Raw genomic sequence first — 24,631 nt, forward strand, 5'->3', positions numbered from 1 at the left:
ATGTATAGTTTTTCATAAATTATATTGTATTTCTTTATTTTCCTGCTAATGCCTGCAAAAAATGGTAACATATACGTACTTTGTTAATACATTTACATTGATTTTGACTTTGAACTTTTAGATACCCAGAGGTTTCTGCAGCTAGTGTTCAGCAGGGAAGAGTGCAGGGTTGTGTAGTGAATAGAGACAGCATGTGGGATAAAAGATTATTGAGTCAGAAGATGCCTTAAAAGAGCAGTGTGTTGTAATATCACTATAATTCGTTTCAGGTTAACTATAAAAAAAAGCTTAACTCACCATCAAACATGAGGAAATCTGCATATGCTGGAAAATCAAACAACACACACAAATTGCTGGTGGAAACACAGCAGGCCAGGCAGCATCTATAAGGAGAAGCACTGTCGACGTTTCTGGCCGAGACCCTTCGTCAGGACTAATTGAAAGGAAAGATAGTAAGAGATTTAAAAGTAGTGGGGGGAGGGGGAAATGTGAAATGATAGGAGAAGACCAGTCATTTCGCATTTCCCCTTCCCCCACTACTTTCAAATCTCTTACTATATTTCCTTTCAGTTAGGCCTAACGAAGGGTCTCGGCCCGAAACGTCAACAGTGCTTCTCCCTATAGATGCTGCCTGGCCTGCTGTGTTCCACCAGCATTTTGTGTGTGTTGTTTTAACTCACCATCAGTTATCATTTTTATATGATGTTTATTTTCAGTTTTGTTTCCTAATAAATATCTTGTCCTCTTATATCTCTATCTTCTATCTCTTCTTCAAATATATCATACTTACAAGTACAATGCCCAGAGTTTACTATCATTCAGAATCAGAACTAGGTTTAGTATTGTAGACATACGTTGTGAAATTTATTGCTTTGCAGCAGCAGTACATTGCAATACATAATAATAAAAACTATAAATTAAAATAAGTATATATAAAAAAGAAAATTAAATTAAGTGGTGCAAAAAAGACAGGAAAAATACTAAATTCATGACTTCATTGTCCATTCAAAAATCTGATGGCAGAGGGGAAGAAGCTGTACCTGGAACATTGAGTATATGTTGTCAGGGTCCGGTAAGTAGTGAAAATAGTGTGGTGTCCTGCAAACCAGAAAGCAGTGTGGTATTACACAAGGGACCCTAAAAACCCTTCTTTAGGATTGGAAAGGAAGGGGGAAAATGCCAGAATAAAAGGTTGGGGGGAGGGGAAGGATGATAGCTAGAAGGTGATAAGTGAAGCCAGGCAGATGGGAAAGGTAAAGTACTAGGGAGGAAGGAACCTGATGGGCAAGGAGAGTGGACCATAGGAGAAGGGGAAGGAGGAGGGTTACCGAGGGAGGTGATAGGCAGGTGAGAAGATGTAGAAGGCCAGAGTGTGGAGTAGAATAATATCGAAGAGGGAGGCCAGAAGAAAAAAATTAATATTCATCTTATCAGGTTGGAGGCTACCCAGTTGGATAATAAAATGTTCCTCCTGCACCCTGAGCGTGGCTTCATCATGGCATAGGAGGAGGCCATGAACTGGCATGTCAGGACAGGAATGGAAATCAAAATAAAATGTTTGGCGACCAAGAAGTTCTACTTTTGGCAGTTGGTGCTGAGGCGTTCAAAGAAGTGGTCTCCCAATTTACAATAAGTCTCAGCAGTGTCAAGGAGGCCACATCGGGAACAAAGATGGAGATAGAGAGATTAAGAAAGGGGAGGGGGTGTCAGAAAAGGAGGCAACTAACTGTGTCAGCAATTACCACATACAAAAAGCCAATTCAAGAGAAGCATTTATGTGTCATCCTAGTTTTGCAACATTTCTGACAAATTACAAAACCAAAGATCTTTATCACACTTAGCTGAAACACCATTATGAAATGTATATTAGCTACACAATTCCTCAAACCTGAATGTACTGAGGTAATCTTACAATTGCAAATTTACAATAAATGCACAATCAACACATTGATTTTACAAGAGAGTTCAGGAATGAGGGAATTTTCATTTGCTATGAGTAATAAACCATCAACTCTAATCAGTGTTTGTCTATCCATTTTCAAGATTGTGTATTATCATTCTTCAGTACACATGTGTAAAGGGGAAACAAAATGATTGTTACTGTGGATCCAATGTGGCATCAGAAACACAATAAAAACAAAAAAATAAACTCTATAAATATAAAAGCAATCCTATAAAACAGAATGGGTAGGTAGGTAACTATTATATACATAGACTGATTGGATGTACATAAAATGACACTTCCACCCCTCAACCTTCTGCAAAAAATTGGACCATTTGCTTCAAGCAGGATCAGAGGACGAACAGCTTCAAGTTGTACAAGGCATTGTTGAGGATGCACTTGGAGTGTTGTGTTCAGTTTTGGTCAACTGCTATAGGAAATATATCACTGAGCTGGAAAGAGTGCAGAAAGATTTGTGGCTAGGACTTGAGGGAAAATGCTTCCAGAGTCAAAGTCAATTTATTATTACATATATGTCACCATGTATTATCTTGAGATTAATTTTCTTGCAGGCATTTACAAGAAAATAAAAGAAATACAATAAAATTTATGAAAGAGTATACATAAACAGAGACTGGCAAACAGTTGAGAAGTTTATACCTTGGAGGATAGGAGAACGAGGGATGATCTTATAGAGGTGTATAAAATCTTGAGGGGCAGAGATAGGGTGAATGCACACTGTCCTTTTCCCAGGGATAGGGAATCTGGAACTAGAGAGCATAGGTTTAAGGTGAGAGAGGAGAGATTTAATAGGAACCCGAGGGGCAGATTTATCACTTAAAAGGATATCAGTACATGAAAATTAGCTACCAGAGGTGGTAGAGGCAGGTACAGTTACAACATTCAAAAGAGTCTTGGATAGGTACACATGTAGGATAGGTTTAAAGGAATATGGGCTAAATGCAGCAATGGGACAAGTTTAGATAGGAATGTCTCCATGCTGAATAAGTGTGCTCTCTAAGTCACTATAACCAACAGATCAATGTGAGATCAGTCTACAGTCCACATACGTTACACCAGATATTTGTAAACTTTATTTTGGGGTACATGCAGTATGATCATCTGCCAAAATGCATGCTTCATGGCCAACACACAAACTGCCATCTAACACAAGAATGCTATTGATATGGAATACCACCTAAGCTTCCAGAATTGCAATAGCAATGTCAGCCAGGGTCTTGAAAAATTCAACGTCCATTACAACTACGTTTTTCCCACAACGACCTGGTCTGTAGAGATTGAATTAATGGTGATACCGTCACTTTGGAGAGCTCAGGCCAAGTCCTTGCAAGTGAACCAGGAACTAGTTTGTTTCAACCTCCCAAGGGTGTCTAGATCTATTCCCATACTCAGACATTGGTTCAGTTACCCACCTCTTTCCCCCTTCTCTGCAATCAAAACGTGTTGATTCCCAATTTTTCCCAACTCTAAAGGTCATTGACTTAAAATAATGACAGTATCTCTCTACAGATACTGCCTCACCTGCCAAGTGTAGCCATAATTTTATTTTAGATTTCCAACATCTGCTTTTTGCTTTACTATATGAGAGTGAACACATTTCCAGACTACGCGTTTCACTGTATGTTTAGATGTTTCGACGTACATGTGACAAATAATGCCAATCTTTAGTGTTTAACATTCAGGCTGTAGAAATAACAACTGGGCCATGTAGTACTAGGCAATGACTGACCTATTACCTTTGACCCTCAATGGCATTCTCATTGCCATGTTCCCCACCATCAATAACCTGTAGTTATCATTAACCAGTCACATAAAATACTGACGTTACAAGAGCTGCTGCTTAGCAGTTCTAACAGCCCAACTAGCCATCATACAACTACACATCTTCAACTGCAGTAATATGAATGGAAAAGGGAAGTTGGGACATTATAGAGGGCAGTGGAAGAAAAAGACGAGACCAACTAGCTGTGACACCACCATTCCTGTTCTTATGTCTTGATGAAGGGTCTTAGCCTGAAACTCAGCCTGGCCTGTTGAATTTCTCCAGCATTGTGTGTGTTACTCTGTTCTTTGTCTCACTTTCAGTTCCCCTCCCCAACACCCTTCAGTTAATTGTCTTTTGTCTTTACTTTCCTTTTCCTCCTCCTCACACCGACATATTTTCCTGCATTTCTACTCAAACTTTTCCCAGCTGTCTTGGAAAGGAAGCTCAGAACAGTTTTATTTCATGCACCAATTGAATACTTCAATTTCGGGGAGACCTGTTTGGCTTCCATCTGCCAGGTTAATCCAAGGTTTCGGATGGTGAATCCTCTGGGCTAAATCTTCGAAGAAAAGGTGAAATCTGTATACTCAACATGCATTTAGCTGGAGAGTTTAATTATGCTTGCTTCTAGTGCTCCAGACCAATGAAGAGTCTAAGACCTTAAGACTTAATCTAATTTTGTTACTTTCAGTCCATCTGGACTGCTCCACCATTCCATTCAAGGCTGATTTATTATCCCTCTCAACCCTTTTCTCCTGCCTTCTCACTGCACTTAAACCAAGTAACCAAGAACTTATCAACTTTTGCTTTAAGTATACCCAATGAGTGTCCTCCATAGCTGTCTGCGGTAATGAATTCCACAGATTTACCACACTCTTTAAAAATATTCCTTCTCTTCTATCCTGAGGTTCTGCCCTCTGATCCTAGACTCCTCCACTATTGGAAATATTCTTTTCATGCCCATTCTATCTAGGCCCTTTAATATTTGATAGGTTTCAATGAGATCCACCCTCATTCTTTTAAACTCCAGTGAGTACAGGCCCTGAACCATCAAACACTCCTCATTAATTAATCCTTTCATTCCCTGAATCTTTCTTGTGAACTCCTCTGGACTCATTCCAACGCCAGCACATTCCATCTTAAATAAGGTGCTCAAAACTGCTCACTTCAAATATCATCTGACCACTGCTTTATAAAGCCTCAGCATTACATCATTGCTTTATATTCCAGAACTCCAGAATTGGATGTGAATATTAATTTGACGAGTACCCTTTGGGAAGTATATCAATGATAGAATGCTCTGATAGCCCTGGAGGGGAAATTAGGCTGGGGACAGAACCTCTCTTTCTGTCAAGTGCTTCCCTTGGCTCTTTTGAACATTAAGCTTATGCTGAATAATTAGTTTCTTGATCTTTAAATTGGAAGGCGAGAGAAATCAAGGGTTAACGAGGACCAGGACTATGGCATCTTATATTGTTCCTTCAAGAAACAGAGGCAATACACACAAAATGCTGGAGGAACTCAGCAGGCCAGGCAGCAATTAAGGAAAAGAGTAAAGAGTTGACCTTTCAAGCCGAGACCCTTTAACATGACTGGGAAAAAAAGATGAGAAGTTGGAGCAAGGTGAGGGGGTGGGGAGAAAGAAGCACAAGGTGAAACCAGGAGAGGGTGGGGGTGAAATGAAGAGCTGGGAAGTCAAGAGATAAAGGCTGGAGGGGAGAATCTGATGGAAGGGGACAGAAGACCATGGAAGAAAGGGAAGGGGGAGGAGCACCAGAAGGTGATGGGCAGGCAAGGAGATAAGGTGAGAATGGGAAACAGGAATGGGAATGGCAATAAGAGGGTGGGCAATTACTGGAAGTTTGAGAAATTGATGTACAAGCCATCAGTTTGGAGGCTACCCAGATGGAATATAAGGGGTTATTCCTCTATCCCTAGTGTGGCCTCATCACAGCAGTAGACTGTAGGCCATGGACTGACATGTCAGAATGGAAGTAGAATTGAAATGGGTGGCCACCGGGAGATCCTGCTTTTTCTGGAGGATGGAGCATTAGTGCTTGGCAAAAAGGTCTCCCAATCTATAAATCGATGAACAGGAGGCTTCTCCGTTCTCCAGCCATTTGTCCCTTTTTCCTATTTCACCTACCAGTTTCCCAGCTCATCACTTCACCCCCCCCACCCTTCTCCCAGTTTTGCCCATCACTTCCCACCTTGTGCTTCTTCCTCCCCTCCCCTACTTTCTTGCTCTAACTTCTCATCTTATTTTCCAGTCTTGATGATGGGACTCGGCCCAAAACGTCACCTATTTACTCTTTTCCATAGATGCTGCCTGGCCTGAGTTCCTCCAGCATTTTGTGAGAGTTGCTTGGATTTCCAGCATCTGCAGATTTTCTTGTCTTAGAGGAACAGAGATGTGTTAACTGTCAGGAACACTTGAACAGCGGCTTTGGCTTATTTACAAAGTTATCAGTGAAGCATTGTTGGCATCAAGTTTGAATAACCAATACATTAGGTTCAGGAAACACACTGACAGCAAATGCTTAAAAGGTCAGAACAAGATTGGATCATTTATTATTTGATTTAAAGTACATTTTTTTGTCAAACCCATTATGACAAATACCAGACAAACTTCTAAAAACTTCTATAAAACTGGCCACTTGTCAGTTCTGTGGAGCATTAATGAGCATGCCCAGGTCAGCACATTTAGAAGGATTCAGAGAAATCTCATTGACAAAAGTATAATGTAAAAAATGTGCACCTCAAGCTTTACAACCTTACAAAATGTAGTTAAAATATATTCCAGGTAACTAAACACAAGAGATAAAACCCATCAAGCTGTTGGCACTGAAGTATATCATATTTTCAGCATGATAAATAAAGACAAATGTTTAAAAAAAGCATAGTTACATGCACAAGAGCCCCAGGGAGCAGATCAATTTGTTTCTCAACTGACAAGAGTTAAGCCAATTTAATAACATAATGGTGGACACTCAAGGAATACTGGCACTTCAATGAAATAAAGCATACACATTTTTCTCCGTCACAATCTAACAGCCATCAGTTCCATTAAGCAAATTTTGATAAAGGTACTGATAAAAAGAAAGCCTAATAATTTAGTGCAATGTACAAAAAATACAAAAAATAATCAGGTTTTATTTTTCCAGCTAAGCCAACATCTTCCACAGTTAATCCTATTCACATAATTAAACACTTCTTCTTGGTTTTGTTTTTCTTCTTTTTCCCATCTTTACTCATTTTTTCTTTGTGCTTCCGGATTTCACGAACTAGCGTGTAGAATGCATCGTCAACACCCTGTAAATTAAACACAAAATCAGATCATTTGCTCTCTTAGAAGATGGGTGTCTCTTTTAAACTGCAGCTTGCCTTTTCTAATTAAGTGGGATTGTAAACTCGGCCAGATCCATCATGGGCACTAGCCAGAGGTAATAAATCTGACTCAGGACTATGACTTCATAACGCAGGAGCAGAATTAGGCCATTTGGTTGATCGAAACTGCTCCACCATTCCATCATGGCTGATTCATTACCTCCCACAACCCCATTCTCCTACCTTCTCAAAGTAACCTTTGACACCTTATATTTTTTCTCTCTTATTGTAGTAAATTATCATATTTTTTTATGTATGGCACGAAATAAATGTCACAGAATATGTCAGTAATAAGACTCTGATTCGGGAGTCTGCCTTCAACACGGCAGTTCCCTTTTCCTGCAAAGGCTGGACTGACAAATGTAAGTATGCAGCACAGCTTTATTTTTTTTAAACCTTCTTTAAAAGTGGTTAGTTTTCTGAACTCAAAGCATTAGCAGTTAGAAAGGACAAAAAAAAACTTTTTTTTCCCCAGTGAGTTCAACCTGGAGCTTTTTGGTGTCCAAACATGAATCACTGAAGGATACTTGACAGCTATGGTAGGAGTTGAACCTCCCTCAAAGTAAACCAAGCGATATATGTGACAACCAGATGGGCTCAATGCCTTTTATGCTCTATTTGACCAACAAAACATGGAGGCATCTTCGCAGCCCCTGATGACCCTGTGATTTCAGTCTCTGAGGCTGACCTGAGAGCATCCTTCAGGAGGGTAAACCCATAGAAAGCATCCCATCCAGAATGGGGTACCTGGCTGAGACTAAAAACTGGCTAATCAACCAGCTGAGTGTTTACTGATACCCTTAAGCTCTCTCTTCAGCAGTCTGAGGTTCCCAAGGGCTTCAAATGTACCAGTGCCTACCTGTCTCAATGACTATTGGGCAGTAGCACTCAATGTGATGAGATGAAGTGCTTTGAGAAGTTGGTGATGAAACAAATTTACTCCAACTTGAAGAGCAACTTGTCACAATAGGTCAACAGTGGATGCAATTTCATTGGCTTTTCACTCAACCCTGGAATGCCTGGACAGTGAACATCTGGATGCTCTTCACTGACTACAGTTCTGCATTCAACACTATAATCCCCTCAAAACTAATCAATAAGCTCCAAGATCTAGGCCTCAACACCTACTGTGCAAATGGATCCTCAATTTCCTCACTTGGAGACTCCAGTCTTTTTGGATTGGCAACATCTCCTCCATAATCACCATCAGCACAGATGCACCACAAGGCTGTGTGCTTAGCCCCCTGCTGTACTTGCTTGAAACTTATGACTATGTGGCTAAGTACAGCTCCATTGCAATATTTAAGTTTGCCAACTACACCACCATCATGGATGAATCAAAGGTGGTGGCAAATCAGCATATAGGAGGGAGATTTAAAATCTAGCTGAGTGGTGCCAGAACAACTTCTCACTCAATGTCAGCAAAAGCAAAGATCTGATTATTGAATACAGGAGGAAGGAAAATGGGAGTTCATTAGTCAGTCCTCATCAGGGGTTAAGAGGTGGAAAGAGTCAACAAATTCCTTGACATTATAATTCCAGAGGATCTGTCCTGGGTCCCAGAAGGCAAGTGCTGTTACAAACAAGGCTTGGCAGTGCCTCTGCTTTCTTAGAAGTTTTCGAAGATTCAGCATGTCATCTAAAACTTTGACAAATTTCTACAGGTGTGCAGTGGAGAGTATACTGACTGGAAACACTAGTACCCTTGAATGGAAAGGACCACAAAGGAATAGTGAATACAGCCCAATTCATCACAGGTAAAGCCCTTCCCACAACTGATCACATCTACAAGGAAAGCTGTTGCAGGAAAGCAGCAACCATCACAAGGACACCCACCATCCAGGCCATTCTCTCTTCTCACTGCTGCCATCAGGAAGGAGATACAGGTCAGGTCCGACACCACCAAGTTATTACCCCTCAAACATCAAGCTCTTGAACCAGAGGCGACAATGTCACTCACGTCAACACTGAACTGATCCAAAATCTATGGACTCATTTTCAACGATTCTGCAACTCATGTTCTCAATATTTATTACTTATTTATTATTTTGTTTGCTTTTATTTTCTTTGTATTTGCACAATTTGTTGTTTGTACATCGGTTGTTTGTCTGTCTTTGTGGTGCAGCCATTAATTGACTCGATTGTGTTTCTTTGTATTTATTGAGTATATCCAGAAGAAAATGAATCTTAGAATAGTATATGGTGACGTATATGCACTCCAATAATAAATTTGATGGGAATGTGGGGAATAATAAAGACTTGGCAAGCTGAAGGGTTTGTTTCATACTCATTTAAAAGAAAGGCAGTGGAGAAATAAAAACGATTAGATTAATTGCCAAAAAAGATTCCAGAGGCTTGATTATCAACCCCAGAATGGAAAAATATTGACTTTTTAAGATAGGACTGTTCTCCAGCTCCATGGTTTCATACCCATAGGACACAGGGAAAGAAAGATCTTCAATACAGCTCCCAAGTATAAAAACTTGGTGTTAACATTTTTATTTCCTTAGACAAAACTAACTACACTTAAATACATTTTAGATTACTTGAAATTTAGTAATACCCAAATATATTTAATAAATAATGTACCAACTTTAGTGGAACTCAATGTGTACAAGGTCAACAGGATCTGGGGGGAAAAATGTCATTGAAACCTATCAAATGTTGATAGAGTGAATGTGGAGAGGATGTTCCCTATAGTGGAGGGAGTCTAGAACCAGAGGGCACATCCTGAGATTAGAGGGACACCGCTTTAGAACAGAAATGAGGAGGAATTCCTTTAGCCAGAGAGTGGTAAATCTGTGCAATTCATTGCCACAGACAGCTGAGGAAGCCAAGTCATTGGGTACATTTAAAGCGAAGGTTTATAGTTCTTGATTAGTAAGGGCATCAAAGGTTACGGGAAGAAGGCAGGAGAATGGGGTTAAGGTGGATAATAAATTAGTCATGATGAAATGGCAGCGTAGACTCAATGAGCTAAATGATCTAATTCTACTCCTGTGTCATGGTCTTATGTGCTCATGTTGCACGTGTGCTGGTGGACTGCCACTTCATTAATTGAGCCATGAAGTTTGCAACAGGATTTATCTTTGGGGAAGGGATCAACAACACTTCCATGGAAAGGTAAATGTACATATTTATGCAAATAAAAATGTTTCCACTGTTTATAAGGGCCTGCTCACTGGCAGCACTCACAATATGCCTAATGTGTCAAAGGCACCAGCTAAATGGAAATTAATGCTACAGACGGAAACTGCAGTTAAACAGTTTCAGGATCAGTTCAACTCTCACAATTCCTGTACCTCACCTTACTTCTTCGATCTCTTCTGGCCTTGTAGTCTCATAAGATCTCTCTGTTCCTTTGAGTTTAGTCATAAACACAAAGGATTCTGCAGATGTTGGAAATCCAGAGCAACACACACAAAATTTAAAAAAAGAGTACTGGAGGAACTCAGCAGGTCAGTGTCAGTGGAGAGGAATAAACAGTCAACATCTAAAGTGTAGACTATTTATTCCTCTCCATAGATGCTGTCTGGTCTGCTGAGTTCCTCCAGCACTTTTAGTGCATTGCCCCTTGATTCTAATATTTATATTCTGTGTGAATCATTTCAGCAACATAACCCTACAACCCCCTCCCTCCCCACCTTCCACCTTTCTCCTCATTTTATACTTCAAAGTTGAACATCTCTTTTTGTAATCATGGCTCTGCTCAGCTTTTTAAACTATTCCATTTTTCTCCCACTGTGTCCCACATTTTAGTGGGATATTGAATTCTGGAATGCTGAAGTTAACTTAGCATGTTGCACACAGTTTCACTATTAGTTGACCAGTTTTTCTTTCAACATATTCTACAAGTAATTTTTGTGCTCCACTTTAGTTACATGATGAACCAGAAAAACTTGGGATTCCTATGTTTTTGCGAAGGAGAAACTGAGATTGAACAGGTCTTTAAATTATCAAAAACTGAGTTAACAAAATAGCTTACCATGGATATAGCTTTAAGCTGACTGAATTTGGTGAGAAAAATGGTGTTATCATCAAATAACTGATTTGGAACCCTGCCCAAAGGGCACTGGAAGCAGATTCAACAACAAACTGGATGGAAATTCATTTACATACAGATGAAAAGGAAATGGGGGAGAGAAAGTGAAGCTAAAAACCTGTTCACCTTTGTGCTTTATGATTCCAAATAAGATGTGTTGTAACACTTGGCACACCACAGTAGCATAGTGGTTAGTGCTACACTATTACAGCTCCGAGCATTCCAGAGTTCCGAGTTTAATTCCAGTGCCACCTGTAAGGAATTTGTATGTTCTCCCCGTGACCATGTGGGGTTTCCCCCAGCTTGGGTTTACTCCCACAGACCAAAGGCGTACTGGTTAGTAGGTCACTGTAAATTGTCCTGTGTTAAATAAGTGGGTTTTGGCCCAGAAAGGTGTGTCCCATGCTCTATCTCAAAATAAAATGATAAATAAATACGTTATCAAAAGGGATGAATTTGTGCCAAGCATTCTATGATGACCCTTTTAAAAACTGGATCTTGTGATTTGAGATATACAACTTACCACGTCACATCACAATACACTTAAAGGGCACACAGCGGGTCGTCTTCTCTTCAACGTTGAGTTTTCTCAACCTATACTGGCGAATCTCACGTACCAGTGTATAAAATGCATCCTCCACTCTCTGCATTGCAAAATACAACTCCTTCAATGATCACTCAGATAACAGACAAGCAGAAGTTCATGAGGAGCCAACCATAATGAACTTTAGATTTTGCACAAATTTCAATCAATCTTTGGAAAAATTAATTGGTCTTTCAATAAAATTTTGATTTGCAGTTGGTATACACACATTCAGCGGTATAAGGAGTTGTAATTTTAATCATGCAGAGATTTAAAAAGTTTAGCACCATCACCATAAGAGTACAGGATGCAGTGATCTTTGGATTTTAACTTATTGAACAGAAAGAAAGAGCATAGAGGGGTTTTTGAAGTGGTAAAAATTCAAAGGTTAACCAAAAATAATCGATTCCCACTGTACTGTAGTCATGGGCATTCAGTATCTTTGAAGACTGAAACTCCAAGCAACAATCTTGCACTCAACTTCAGTAAGACGATGGAATCAATTGTGGACTTCAGGAAGGGGAAGTTGAGGGAACACACAGCAGTGCTTATTGAGAGGTCAGCAGTGGAAAGGGTGAGCAGTTTCAAGCTCCTGGGTGCCCTCTCTGAAGATCCATCCCAGGCCCAATATATTGATGCAATTATGAAGAAGGCGTGTCAGTGGCTGCATTTTATTCGTTTAAGATTACTTCAGACAAAGCACATTGAAAAAAAGCACGACAATATGCTTGTAACTTCTGCCTGAAGTAAAACTGATGCATTTTGTGCAAACAAAAAAATGCAGTCTCTTCAAAGTGTAACATTAAGTAACATTGTAATTGGACCTGATCTAAGCAATTTTCATATCCCATAAATTTCATGTAAGCCAGTGCCAGATTGCTGTGACTTGGGAGGATTTTATGAACAGGGCAAATATGAACCAATTACTGAAAAGGCAGACTTTTAAAGGTACCACTTTGAATCCTATTTATACTTTCTATTTTATAACAAATTTGTTTCTTGTTTTAGTATATTTAGGATAATGGTTGATTCATGATGTTTCATTGTGATGGGGCAAAAAGGAAAAAAGGTGTTGAGAAATTTCCTGAGACCAAACTGCTGCTTGGCACATCATATCAGTTATTTTAATCAGGACACAGAGTTCTGAGGCAACACGAGTGAATCTGCAGATGGTGGAAATAAATAAAGACACAAGTTCTGAAGTTGCTCACAATACCGATGTGGATAGGACATTGCGTCAGCTCCAGTACTTGGGTTAGATCATTTCTCTGGTTCTCAGACCTCTGCTTCACACCAACTCACCTGTCTCGTTTTTGCTGACGTTTCAATGAATGGAATTCCATAGCTTCGTGCTAGATCCTGTGCTTGTTTTGTGTCTACGGTTCTTGCAGGTAAATCACATTTATTTCCCACTAGAACCATTGGAACATCATCTGAGTCTTTGACCCTTTTAATCTGTTCTCTGCAAGGAAATAAAATATAATTTTTACTGCACAATTCACCACTTTAAATAGATCTAGCTTTAAGTTTAGTATTCAATATTGTGGTAAGAATGGAAGAAAAGCAGCAACATTAATAATGGGATGAAGGCATACAATTTTCCAATCAGTATGTAATCAGCATTTAGTCCTACTCTCCCATATAAACCTCCTCCTCTTGCCTTATGCTGCAGAGCTGTGAAGCCTCCACAGATACAGCTGCACAATGAAAAGGCCAACTTAGCACTGACCTGAGCCTAAAATCTGGCAATGGTCATTTCATTTCAGTAGGAACTAGATGGAAAATGACTGATTCATTGAACTTGAAATACCTGGATGAGCCAGAGACAGATACAGGGAGTCATTCTCATTATAGCTCTACCCAAAGCCAGTTGTGACATTAACGTAATACTGAGGCTTTAATGCGTTGGTCAGACTGACCTTGGAGAATTGAGAGCAGTTTTGGACCCCTTATCTAAAAAGGATTGGAGAGGATCTAGAGGAAGTTCACAAGAATGAAAGGGTTAATGTATGAGCTGCATTTGATGACTCTGGGCCTGTACTAGCTGGAGAGCTTAGAAGAATGGGGTGGGTGGGGGGGGGGGTGTATTTCATTGAAACCCATCAAATATTGAAAGGCCCTGATAAACTAGACATGAAGTGGATGTTTTTATAGTGGGAGGAGTCTAGGACCAGTGGGCACAGTCTCAGAATACAAAGATGTCCCTTTAGAACAAAGATCAGGAGGAATTTCTTTGCCAGAGGGTAGCCATTATTTGGAATTCATTGCTACAGATAGCTGTGGAGGCCAAAGCACTGAGTATATCTAAAGTGAAAGTTGATAGGTTCATGATTAGCAAGGCCATCAAAGGTTACAGGGAGAAGGCAGGAGAATGGAGTTGATGAGCGAATGGCCTAATTCTGCTACTATGTTTTATGGTCTAACTACCCGATCCTCAACAAACCAGAATGTTTTTTTTTGTGTTAATGAAACAATACCAACATTTACAACACTTAAATCCCAGGGCAAGTATGGAAATGATAAACATAACCTAAAACAAGTAACACAAGAAACTTTTCTCAAAGAACTTTTAATTAGTTACACTTGTTTCACAGAGTGCAATAAATGTTCCTTTTGAAGTTTATGACCAATCTCTGTTAATAAAAGACACTTAGGAAACGTTCCCCATTTTAAAATGAGTTTTGGTGTCAAATTCAATGGAGTAACACTTTAAAAGTGGAAGATCACGTCCCATTTCAAAACCCACCTATAATGATGAATATCTTCAAATGATTTAGAGTTATTTATTGCAAACACACATAGGAAGCCCTCGCCTGTCCTCATGTACTGATCTCTCATAGCACTGTACTCCTCTTGACCTGCTGTGTCGAGAATATCTAAAAGACATGTTTCTCCATCAATTACAACTTGTTTCCTGTAAGAATCCTGAGAACAAACCAAATGAAAGAAAGGTTAGATCATTTAGTGCAATTTCCTTAAAAACATTAATTTCCTATAAGAGGAACCCAAGGGTCCATGATGCAGCAAGTATTAGATGATCCCTAGGTTCACAATACCATCTGGATAGCAGCAGAAGCAGAAAGCCAACAAACTCCAACCCCACCACTAACTACGGAGATGTAAATAAAGCAACAATCTAATGTTGGTTAGGACATTATTCTTGTATTTGAGATATGAAATGTATCAGATCAAATGCAAGAACGAGGCAAGTGTGCATGCGGCCAACTGACCACATGGTGAATTGATTGAGCCTCCTACACGTGGCAGGCTTTCTCCTTTTCCATGGACTTGGGAGTGCACATGTTCTTTCCATCCCAGCAGATCTGGTTTATAGCTCCTGCACTGCAAGTTGCCCAGTGTAAACCATGGCTAACATGACTCAATAAAAACATTTAATTCTACTGCTCTAATATCATGTTTGCTCTGTGCATATGTAACAAGGTACAGCAAAATAAATCAGGAAACAGTGAGATTACATAAAACAGTGCAGGAGCTACATGAAAATGAGTCAACTACAAGGAGCAATTGCTGTGGCACAGATTCAAGCGTGTCTGATTGCCTGCCCACTGTGACTAAAAGAGCCACAGCTCCATCCATCCTACCAAAGAGGCACACAGAACAACTACTACAGAGACATGGAACTGTCAATGCACATCAAGAGCAAGATGTAGCCAGTATAGGGAGAGTGGGCTCAGCTCAACTGTCTGAACTCCCTCTATAATTAAAGTTGTGTTCAAAGCACATTGCAAGATCTGAGCGAGTAAACCAGGCATTTACATCAGCTCTGAGATCGCCGATCGAGACAGGTCAGCAGGAAAGGTCATTGGCTTCAGTCTATCACCACTGCAGGACAAAGAAGTGGGCAGGGGAAAAGAAAATCACTGCAGACATTACCCACCATTCAAACCGCATTTTCCAAAAGCTCTCTTCTATAAAACACCATAGGGCTAATAAAGCAAAACATTTACGCCATCATAAAAATTTCAATCATTCTAGTTCGTCACCTCCCCTGTCCTACCCCCACTTCCCTCTATTTATTTCCTGAGTTACTGCACTGTTAACACTTTAAACCACTTTTTATACTGGTTTAACTTTACCAAGGGTAAATCATGCTTGACTAATCTGTTGGAGTTTTTCGAGGATGTAACCAGGAAGTTAGATGGGGGAGATCCAGTGGATGTAGTGTACCTCGATTTTCAGAAAGCATTTGATAAGGTCCCACATAGGAGATTGGTGGGTAAAATCAAAGCTCAGGGCATCGGGGGCAAGACATTGACATGGATAAAAAACTGGTTGGCAGATAGAAAGCAAAAGGTGTTTCTCGGAATGGCAGGTGGTGACTAGTGGGGTGCCACAGGGCTCGGTATTGGGACCACAGCTGTTTACAATTTACATCAACGATTTGGATGAAGGCATTGAAAATAACATCAGTAAATTTGCTGATGATACTAAGCTGGGTGGCAGTGTGACATGTGATGAGGATGTTAGGAGAATTCAGGGAGACTTGGATAGGCTGGGTGAGTGGGCAGATACTTGGCAGATGACGTTTAATGTGAATAAGTGTGAGGTTATCCACTTTGGGAGTAAGAACAGGAAGGCAGATTATTATCTGAACGGTGTAGAGTTAGGTAAGGGAGAAATACAAAGAGATCTAGGAGTCCTTGTTCATCAGTCACTGAAGGTGAATGAGCAAGTGCAGCAGGCAGTGAAGAAGGCTAATGGAATGTTGGCCTTTATTACAAAGGGAATTGAGTACAAGAGCAAGGAAATCCTCTTGCATTTGTACAGAGCCCTGCTGAGACCACACCTGATGTATTGTGTACAGTTTTGGTCTCCAGGGTTAAGGAAGGATATCCTGGCTGTAGAGGAAGTGCAGCGTAGATTCACGAGGTTAATTCCTGGGATGTCTGGACTGTCTTACGCAGAGGGGTTAGAGAGACTGGGCTTGTACACGCTGGAATTAAGGAGATTGAGAGGGGATCTGATTGAAACATAATATTATTAAGGGATTGGACAAGATAGAGGAAGGAAATATGTTCCAGATGCTGGGAGAGTCCAGTACCAGAGGGCATGGTTTGAGAATAAGGGGTAGGTCATTTAGGACAGATTTAAGGAAAAACTTCTTCTCCCAGAGAGTTGTGGGGGTCTGGAATGCACTGCCTCGGAAGGTAGTGGAGGCCAATTCTCTGGATGCTTTCACGAAGGAGCTAGATAGATATCTTATGGATAGGGGAATCAAGGGATATGGGGACAAGGCAGGAACCGGGTATTGATAGTAGTTGATCAGCCATGATCTCAAAATGGCGGTGCAGGCTCGAAGGGCCGAATGGTCTACTTCTGCACCTATTGTCTATTGTCTTTACAGTGTAAATACATGCTGGCATTTAGGTATTTAGTGACACTTCACTCCACATCCTTACTTTAACCTCTAACTTTATTTTTATATATTCTATATAATTGCTGAATGTTCTGTTTTTATTGCATGCTGTGCCAACACACCACAGCAACCTCCTAATACAGTGGCTTCTGGTTAATTTGGACACATTGGTGCCAGTAGGCTTTGGCCCAATTAAGCGGCTGCCCCAATGATCTGAAATTTCAAGGAAATGGTTAAAATGATTTAAGACAGACAAGTTTAACGGAGTAACAAATTATGTATTTAAATTAAACACAGAATAAATTGGAATGCTACCAATATTACTACAGTACTATAAAACTGTACTAGTTCGTATTGGTTACCGACGGGGTAACTTGAGAATATGCTAGCATGTTCTTTTGATAACAGATCGACTTCATTACCTTCCCGCAAGAAGTAATGTCGCAATCCAATAATAAATTTCCTGGCATCCTGCGTAGTCACTGGCTCAGGTTCAGCTGTGTCATCCTCACAACTTTCTTCACGTTCATATTTGTGTTTGATACAAGGCTTTTGCATCTCTGATGTCTTCATTTTCATGGTAACACTCAAAATGATTGCTGATTCATTCATTCTGTGTGGTTCCATTTTCACTCCCTACCATTTGATATTTCCAAGCCTGAATGCTTAAAACCGGTGAGCAAATCAGTTTTGAGTTGTCCTACTGCTTATTTCTTGCTAACTCTGACAAACTATACTGCCTGTAATGGGTTAACCTTGCACTCACTTCCTTGGCTTTTGAAAATCATGTCAGATTTTCTTCAATTCCTTTGAGAATGCCATTCACCAACTTTTAGCAATACAATATCTTTAAATTTTTTATGACTCCCATATCCATCTGCTGCACCAAGGATATTGTATTGGTAGGCATGAATTCTGGCAGGATATTTCTCAAACATTCTACATCAGGATGTGCTGCACAATTGTCAACAAGCATAATAATTTTGTTTGATATCCACTGTTTCTTCACATCCCAACTCAAGAGCCATTTCTTAAAAATTTTGGAAGTACTCAATTGGTAACTACCTTAAGGTTCAACACTTTTCCCCAATAACCAACTATTTCTTTTTATCAGTTCTTGACGTATTCGCACAGGAGTTATGCAATCCATTGCTTTCTTTAAACCCAACAGCGTTGCTTGTTTGTAGCAAAGGAAACCGTCTGACATAGCATGATAAAGAAGGACTGTTTCATCATAATTGTAGATATCATCTACACAAAAATTTTTAAGTCAACGAGTTTTGTAGATTTCCATGTTTCTGTACTAACACATCAGCAGCTTTCTCGCTTTTTGCTTTCTTGAATTTAATGTGGTGCCGACATTTCCATTGAGGAAACCAACCACCTGCTACTTTAAAATCTTTGTGACCCAGCTTCGAAGATAGCTCCTCTGACTTAAGTTTTCAACACTGGTGCACTAAAATGCACACCCTGCCCAGTTACAATGGAAAACTATTGATTGAGGGCCTCTTCAACATCTGGATCCTTTCCTTCACGCTTTTGATTTGGAATTTTCCCTGTTGTCCCTCTCGGAATGCCCTTTCTTCTCACAGTTTATCTTGCAGATGTACCAAGTGTGCAATGTAGATGTTGGCACTCTGCCAGCTGATGATGACTGATGTTAGTGCGGTTGGCTGTTAATTTGGTTCAGTAGGGCAATTTTTTCGGCTAGTGTCAAACCTTTCTGTCGCATTTTGGCAAGGGTCTCAAAAATGTTTTTGAAGTCCAAGTAAAGATAACAAAATTATCAAAAATCACTGCTTTTGGAATTGGCGCCTGTCAACCCAATTGGATAACATAAAACAAACACAAGCAACTGATACAACTGTTCACTCTAAGCACAGTGTGGTGTCTATTGGCCACACCTGCACGACAGGCCATCTCCTGCCCCAACTAAATAGCATAGTGTCCCAAAAAGAAAAGGGAATCCTGGCGATATTATTGATTTATTTTTGTTCTTTAAGAACTGTTCCAGAGAAGCAGTTGTCCTGATCAACCAATAGCCCAATTAACCGGAATCAACAGGTACATTTAATGTCAGAGAAATGTATATGTGCACCAATTGTCAGCAAGTAATTACTTGCAGCTTAACCACCACAAACCAGAGAGAACGGGTTCAGCTACAATGATAAACCTGCTCGTAGCGGCATCACAGGAACATAGATTCAGAAAATACAGACAAATTATATGCAAGTTAAATGAGGCATCAAAGAAAAAAACTATATAAAACAAATTAGTGTATAAAAAGCAGACAAGTCCATAGTAGTGCAAGAGATGATCTATTACTGAGGTAAGACAGTGTAGGTCAGTTCAGAACAGATGGGTGTAGGGAAGTAGCTGTTCAAAGACAGGATGCAGAAATGTCCAGAGAATTAATAAACATTACGTGTAAGATTAAGCAACGTAAACGGGCCTTCATTCAAACATATCTCAGCAATGTAAACGACTCAAAATGCATTCTTCAGAGGCTGTGTCTGAATCATTGTGTTCAGTTTTCGTCACCGATGCAGAAGATATTTATGAGAATATTGTCAGGACGTTAGGGACTGAGCTATGGGCAGAGGTTGAGCAGATTGGGACTTTATTCCTTGAAGCGTACAAAATCATGTAGGTTCAAATGAGCATGGTTCCCCCCCCCCAGAGTTGGGGAAAGGCAGAACTAGAGGACACTGGTTTAGGGTGAGATTTAATAGGAACTTTTTCACTTGGATAGTTTTCAGCATATGGAAGCTGCCAGATGTGATGGTTGAAGCAGGTACATTAAGATTTAAAGGTACATGCACAGCTGCATGGACAGGAATCCCTGGTTAGTGCTCCATCATGGACACTAGCCTTCCCAGCATCGAGGGCACCTTCAAGACACACTGTCCTGAAGAAGCACTATTTGGACTGAGTCTCAGAGCCAGTACAAAACTCAGTCTAGTAGGCAGCAGTGAACCCTGCTCCCTCTCACAATCAGGTTTATTATCACCGGCATGTGACATGAAATTTGTTAACTTCTTATACTTTTGAGACTTTTCCACCTACAGAAGGCATCTCAAGATATTAGAAATAAACTATACCATTTCCATAAAATCCTCAATTTATTGGAGGGATAGGTAAACTTGGAAAAACTTTGTGGTTCTAAAGGGGCTTCAAGTTGAAATGTCAACTCACTTTGTCTTTCCACAGGTGCTGCCTGACCTGCTGTGGCTTCCTGTATGTTCCCTTTTATTTCAGATTTTCTGTTTCTGCAGCCCATTTCCCCACTTACTCCTGCAACAGACACTCCTTTCTGCACTTCCTCAACGGAGAATAGGTAGACAGAAAAAAGATCACGCACAAAGCCTCCTTGAAGCACAACAGCCCCGGACTCCTGACTACTCAAATTGAACAACCCGCTGAGACAGCACTGAGAATCAATGCCATGCATCTGGACAGAGGTCCTGGGTAAGTGGCAGAAGGAAAGTACTTCTCTCAAACTAGATATCCATTCATCCCGTGGGTCACCCCCTCCTACATCTGTTGGGGGGGGGGGGCGGGTCTATCAGTCCCTTATTAATTGCAGAACATGCAAAATACTCAAGTGAACACAAATCGGAATGGTTAGAAAGTGGGCCAAGGAACAGCAAATGGAGTTTATTTTGGGTAAGTGAGAAGTATTGCATTTTTAAGAAGATGAATCAGGAACCCTCTGGAAAATGCTATAGGGCTATTAGGACAAAAAACTTCACATCCCCCAGGCAGTTAATCTGATCAACCATTCTAGTTAGTCCCACCTCCTCCCCCTGCACTGTAAACCACTATATATACCATTTACATTGCAAGCACATGCAGGTATTTATGCACATTTTATTCCCTATCCATACTTGATCCTCTAACTTTACATTTTATATAGTTCTTCATTCTTTCCAATTGTCAAATGTTGTTTTTGTTTCATACTGTGCCAACACATCACAGCAAATTCCTAATATGTCTAAATGTATATGGCAAATAAATGTGTTCCTTGAAACGGCCTTGGGGAGTGTTGAAGGACAGAGTGACCTAGGATTCCAAGCATATGGTTCACTGATAGACAGGGTCATGAAGGTATGGTTGCCTTCAGTCAGGGAACTGAGTACAAGAGTTGGATGTTATGTTGCAGTCGTACAAGACGTTGGTGAGGCCACATTTGGAATATTGTATTCCATTTTGCTGGAAGGAATACAGAGGTGATAAATGAGGATGTTGCTCGGGCACAAGGAACTGAATTATGGAGAAAGGTTGAGCAGTTCCAAACACTTTTGCAGTGTAGGAGAATAAGGGATCATATTAGCCTTGTGTAAAACTGAGGGGCATAATAGGTTGCACGCACACAGTCTGTTTCCCAGGATTGGAATCAAGAATTAGAGGACATAGGTTTAAGGTGGGAGGAGAGATGTAATAGGAACGTGAGGGGCAACTTCTACTCAGAGAGTGCTCAGTATATGGTGTGAGCTGCCCAAGCGGGTGCTTGAAGCTGGCACAATAACATTTAAAAAGGTACTTTGGCAAGTATATTAATATTTAAATTATTAAAGTGCTCTTAAATATGAATTTCTAAGTTAATTATTATTATTATGGTCTTGATTACAATTATCATACCATTAAATATTAATATTTAAGGTAGATTAACATTTAAAAAGTGCTTTGACAGCTACACAAATAGGAAAGGATTAATAATTTTAATATTTAAAAGGTCCTTCAACAGGTACATAAATAAGAAAGGTTCAGAGGGATATGGGCCAAACACAGGTAAATGGGATTAGTTTAGAAAGGCATCTTAGTTGGCATGAATTAGATGGACTAAATGGCCTGTTTCTATGCTGTTTAACTTACTTAGATCACCCTTAATCCCAAGATATTGTTTAAGAACTGGCACTGCTCCAGTAACTAATACCTCAGAAGTGACATCAAAGCACTGCTGGAGGTGGTGAGCAGATGCCTGATCAAGTTATCTGACATAACTGACCAGCAGGCACCTGCCAGGTCCAGCGACACGCAGGTTAACCAAGCTTCCTCCGTACTAGGAAACACAGGAGGGAACAATGCAAGGAGCGAAAGAGCAGAAAACAGGTGTCCCAAGAGTAGCACTGGATTATCCAGAGGTCAGTCTTAATCGCCCAAAAACAGTCAGGTTCTATCAGAACTTCTAACTGGAGAATCCAGACCACTAGGTTCAAGTACTTGGAGTAATTTGGCACATGGATGATAGTGAAACAGATGGGTATGTAGGAGGGAAGGTTTAGATTGATCCTAGAAGCACAAGGTCAGCACAACATTGTGGGTCAAAGGGCCTGTACTGTGCAGTAGAGTTCAATGTTCTCATTTTCACACTGATGTTGCAGTAATGAGGCATCTCCACTAGGGGGCCTCAGTTGCAGCAAGACAACCCTGACTGAAACAAACTGCAACCTTGTCCAGTAAGACCCAGTGTGTTTACATTCACACCCTTCAGAGCAGTGGAGATTTTCCCAGTACACAGGAAGTATACGTGAGAGATGAAGATCAAACACCAGCGGTCTTGCAGCCATAGAGAGGCTCACCCATTTCATCCCTTGCAAGAATCAACAAGTATTAATAAAAATGAAATTAAACTAATCCATAGCAAAAATACTGTCTCACAAATTGTTTTACACTATTTAAGCAGTTGAAAGAAGTATCCTCGTATCTGAATTCACTCACAAAACTTGCCAAAGTTCCCGAATGGTTAGAGATTGAAAATCTGGTTGAATTGTGCCACAACAACCTCTTACTCAATGTCAGCAAAGCCAAAGAGTTGATGATCGGCTACCAGAGAAGGAAGCCAGAGCCCATGAGCCAGTCCTCATTGGGGGATCAGAGGTGGAGAGGGTCCGTAACTTTATATCCCTTGGTAACCGTGTGAGAGGATCTGTTCTGGGGGCGGCACACAAGTACCATCACAAAGGAGGTACAAGCACCTCTACTTTTTCGGAAGTTTCGGCATGTCATCTAAAACTTTCACAAACTTCTATAGATGCACAATGGTTGCATCATGACCTGGAATGGAAATACCAATGCCTAGTAAGGGAAAAGTCTACAGAAAGCAGCAAATACATTCCAGTCCATCACAGGCAAAGCACTCTCCAAATTTCAGCACATCTGCAGGAAAGCAGCATCCATCCTGAAGAACCTCCACCTTCCAGGCCATGGTCTCTTCTTGCTACCACCAAGCAGGAGGTACAGGAGTCTTAGGCCTCACACCACCAGGTTCTGATACTAACTGTTCCTGAAACCTATTCGTTCCCCCCACCCCACCTCACCTCCCTCATTGAAGAACCACTGTTGGAATCACTCTCTCTCATAGTAGATTTAAATCATGACTCCATCTGCCCACAGAATCAATGATCCCACAGCATTGTTCTCTTTTAAACGTCCTGCACAAGACATTTCTTTTAACATACCACAACCCCAACATTACTTTAGAAAGGTCTGATCACTCATCTCATTATAGTTAATAAGATCATGCTGTGCAGAAACTGGATAACACCTCTCTCTGCATTTCAACAGAGGCCATACTCAAAAAGTATTGACTAATTGGAAACTTTTTGGAGGAATAATGAAGTTTAAGGGCAAGACTGAAAATATAGCATCTCAAATATTCATCCTGTCCCCATCACTCAGTAGTTACATTAAATATCTCAATGATGACTCCCCTCCAGCCAGGTATGTTGGCATTTACATCCCTTATCAGATTCTTCATCCACATCAATAGCATCTCCCATTCCTATGTTTCCTATCTATGCCTGCTGAACAAGGAAACTAGAAGTTGCCAAACCCAACTTTCCTCCAGAGTTGAGGGACAGCTTAGACATCTTGTTAACCGCAGCCTTTCCTACTACCTGGTCCAGCTACCGAATGGTTTCCTTCAGGGAAAATATTGTCATCTCTTTTCAAAAATGTATTCTTTTGAAATTCATGATATGAAGGCTTCTCACACCCTGCTCTCTTGAACCACTGCAGTCTGTCATGGTGAGTAATGGGTTTGATGCATCAGTGGCTATTTCAAAGGCCAGTTGAGAGATGACTACATCCGTGAGCCTGTAGTAACAGACACCCAACCAACACAGGCCAACTTTTGTTTCCAAATGATAGCATTCTGGTGGGTAGTTTCATGGTCACCCTTACTGATCCTAGCTTTTAATTTCAGTTTTAATTAATTAATTATTCTCCTACCCCCCCCCCCCACCCCCCCAGCCCAGATTAATTCAGGCATCTAGGCAGATACATTAGGGACATTTAAGAAACTCTTACAGAGGCATATGGATGATAGAAAATTAGAAGGCAACAGGAAGGAAGGGTTAGATTGATTTCAGAGTAGGTTAAAAGGTCAGCACAACGATGTGGGCCGAAAGGCCTGTACCGTACTGTAATATTCTATCACTACTTTAATAGCTTAACCACCTTGGACAGTTACTACACTTTCCTCCCTTTATTAGTTTAAAAATGTCTATCTT

The 24,631-nt window shown here is 40.4% G+C and overlaps 1 protein-coding gene and 1 long non-coding RNA gene across 5 annotated transcripts in view; one reads left to right on the forward strand and one right to left on the reverse strand.

Moving 5' to 3' along the window:
• The window catches only part of LOC132403897 (uncharacterized), a 78,731-nt gene that overhangs the window by 50,789 nt on the left and 3,311 nt on the right, over window positions 1-24,631 (forward strand). Inside the window, exon 3 of one of the 2 annotated variants that reach the window (XR_009515383.1) lies at window positions 20,393-20,585. This is a non-coding gene — a long non-coding RNA (uncharacterized LOC132403897). Of the gene's footprint in view, window positions 1-20,327; window positions 20,586-24,631 lie in introns of both variants that reach the window. The other variant, XR_009515384.1, reaches the window with a different exon arrangement.
• LOC132403895 (GTPase KRas) overlaps window positions 6,277-24,631 on the reverse strand; it is a 52,078-nt gene continuing 33,723 nt past the window's right edge. The window contains exons 4-8 of one of the 3 annotated variants that reach the window (XM_059987706.1): window positions 14,487-14,665; window positions 13,043-13,202; window positions 11,689-11,801; window position 11,638; window positions 6,277-7,040 (exon numbers count right to left, since the gene is read on the reverse strand). In XM_059987706.1, coding sequence (XP_059843689.1) covers window positions 6,924-7,040; window position 11,638; window positions 11,689-11,801; window positions 13,043-13,202; window positions 14,487-14,665 — 570 coding nt within the window. In that variant the 3' untranslated portion in view covers window positions 6,277-6,923. Of the gene's footprint in view, window positions 7,041-11,637; window positions 11,639-11,680; window positions 11,802-13,042; window positions 13,203-14,486; window positions 14,666-24,631 lie in introns of all 3 variants that reach the window. The other 2 variants (XM_059987705.1, XM_059987704.1) reach the window with 2 other exon arrangements.

This window comes from Hypanus sabinus, chromosome 13 (genome assembly GCF_030144855.1).
Source record: "Hypanus sabinus isolate sHypSab1 chromosome 13, sHypSab1.hap1, whole genome shotgun sequence".
NCBI lineage: Eukaryota > Metazoa > Chordata > Chondrichthyes > Myliobatiformes > Dasyatidae > Hypanus > Hypanus sabinus.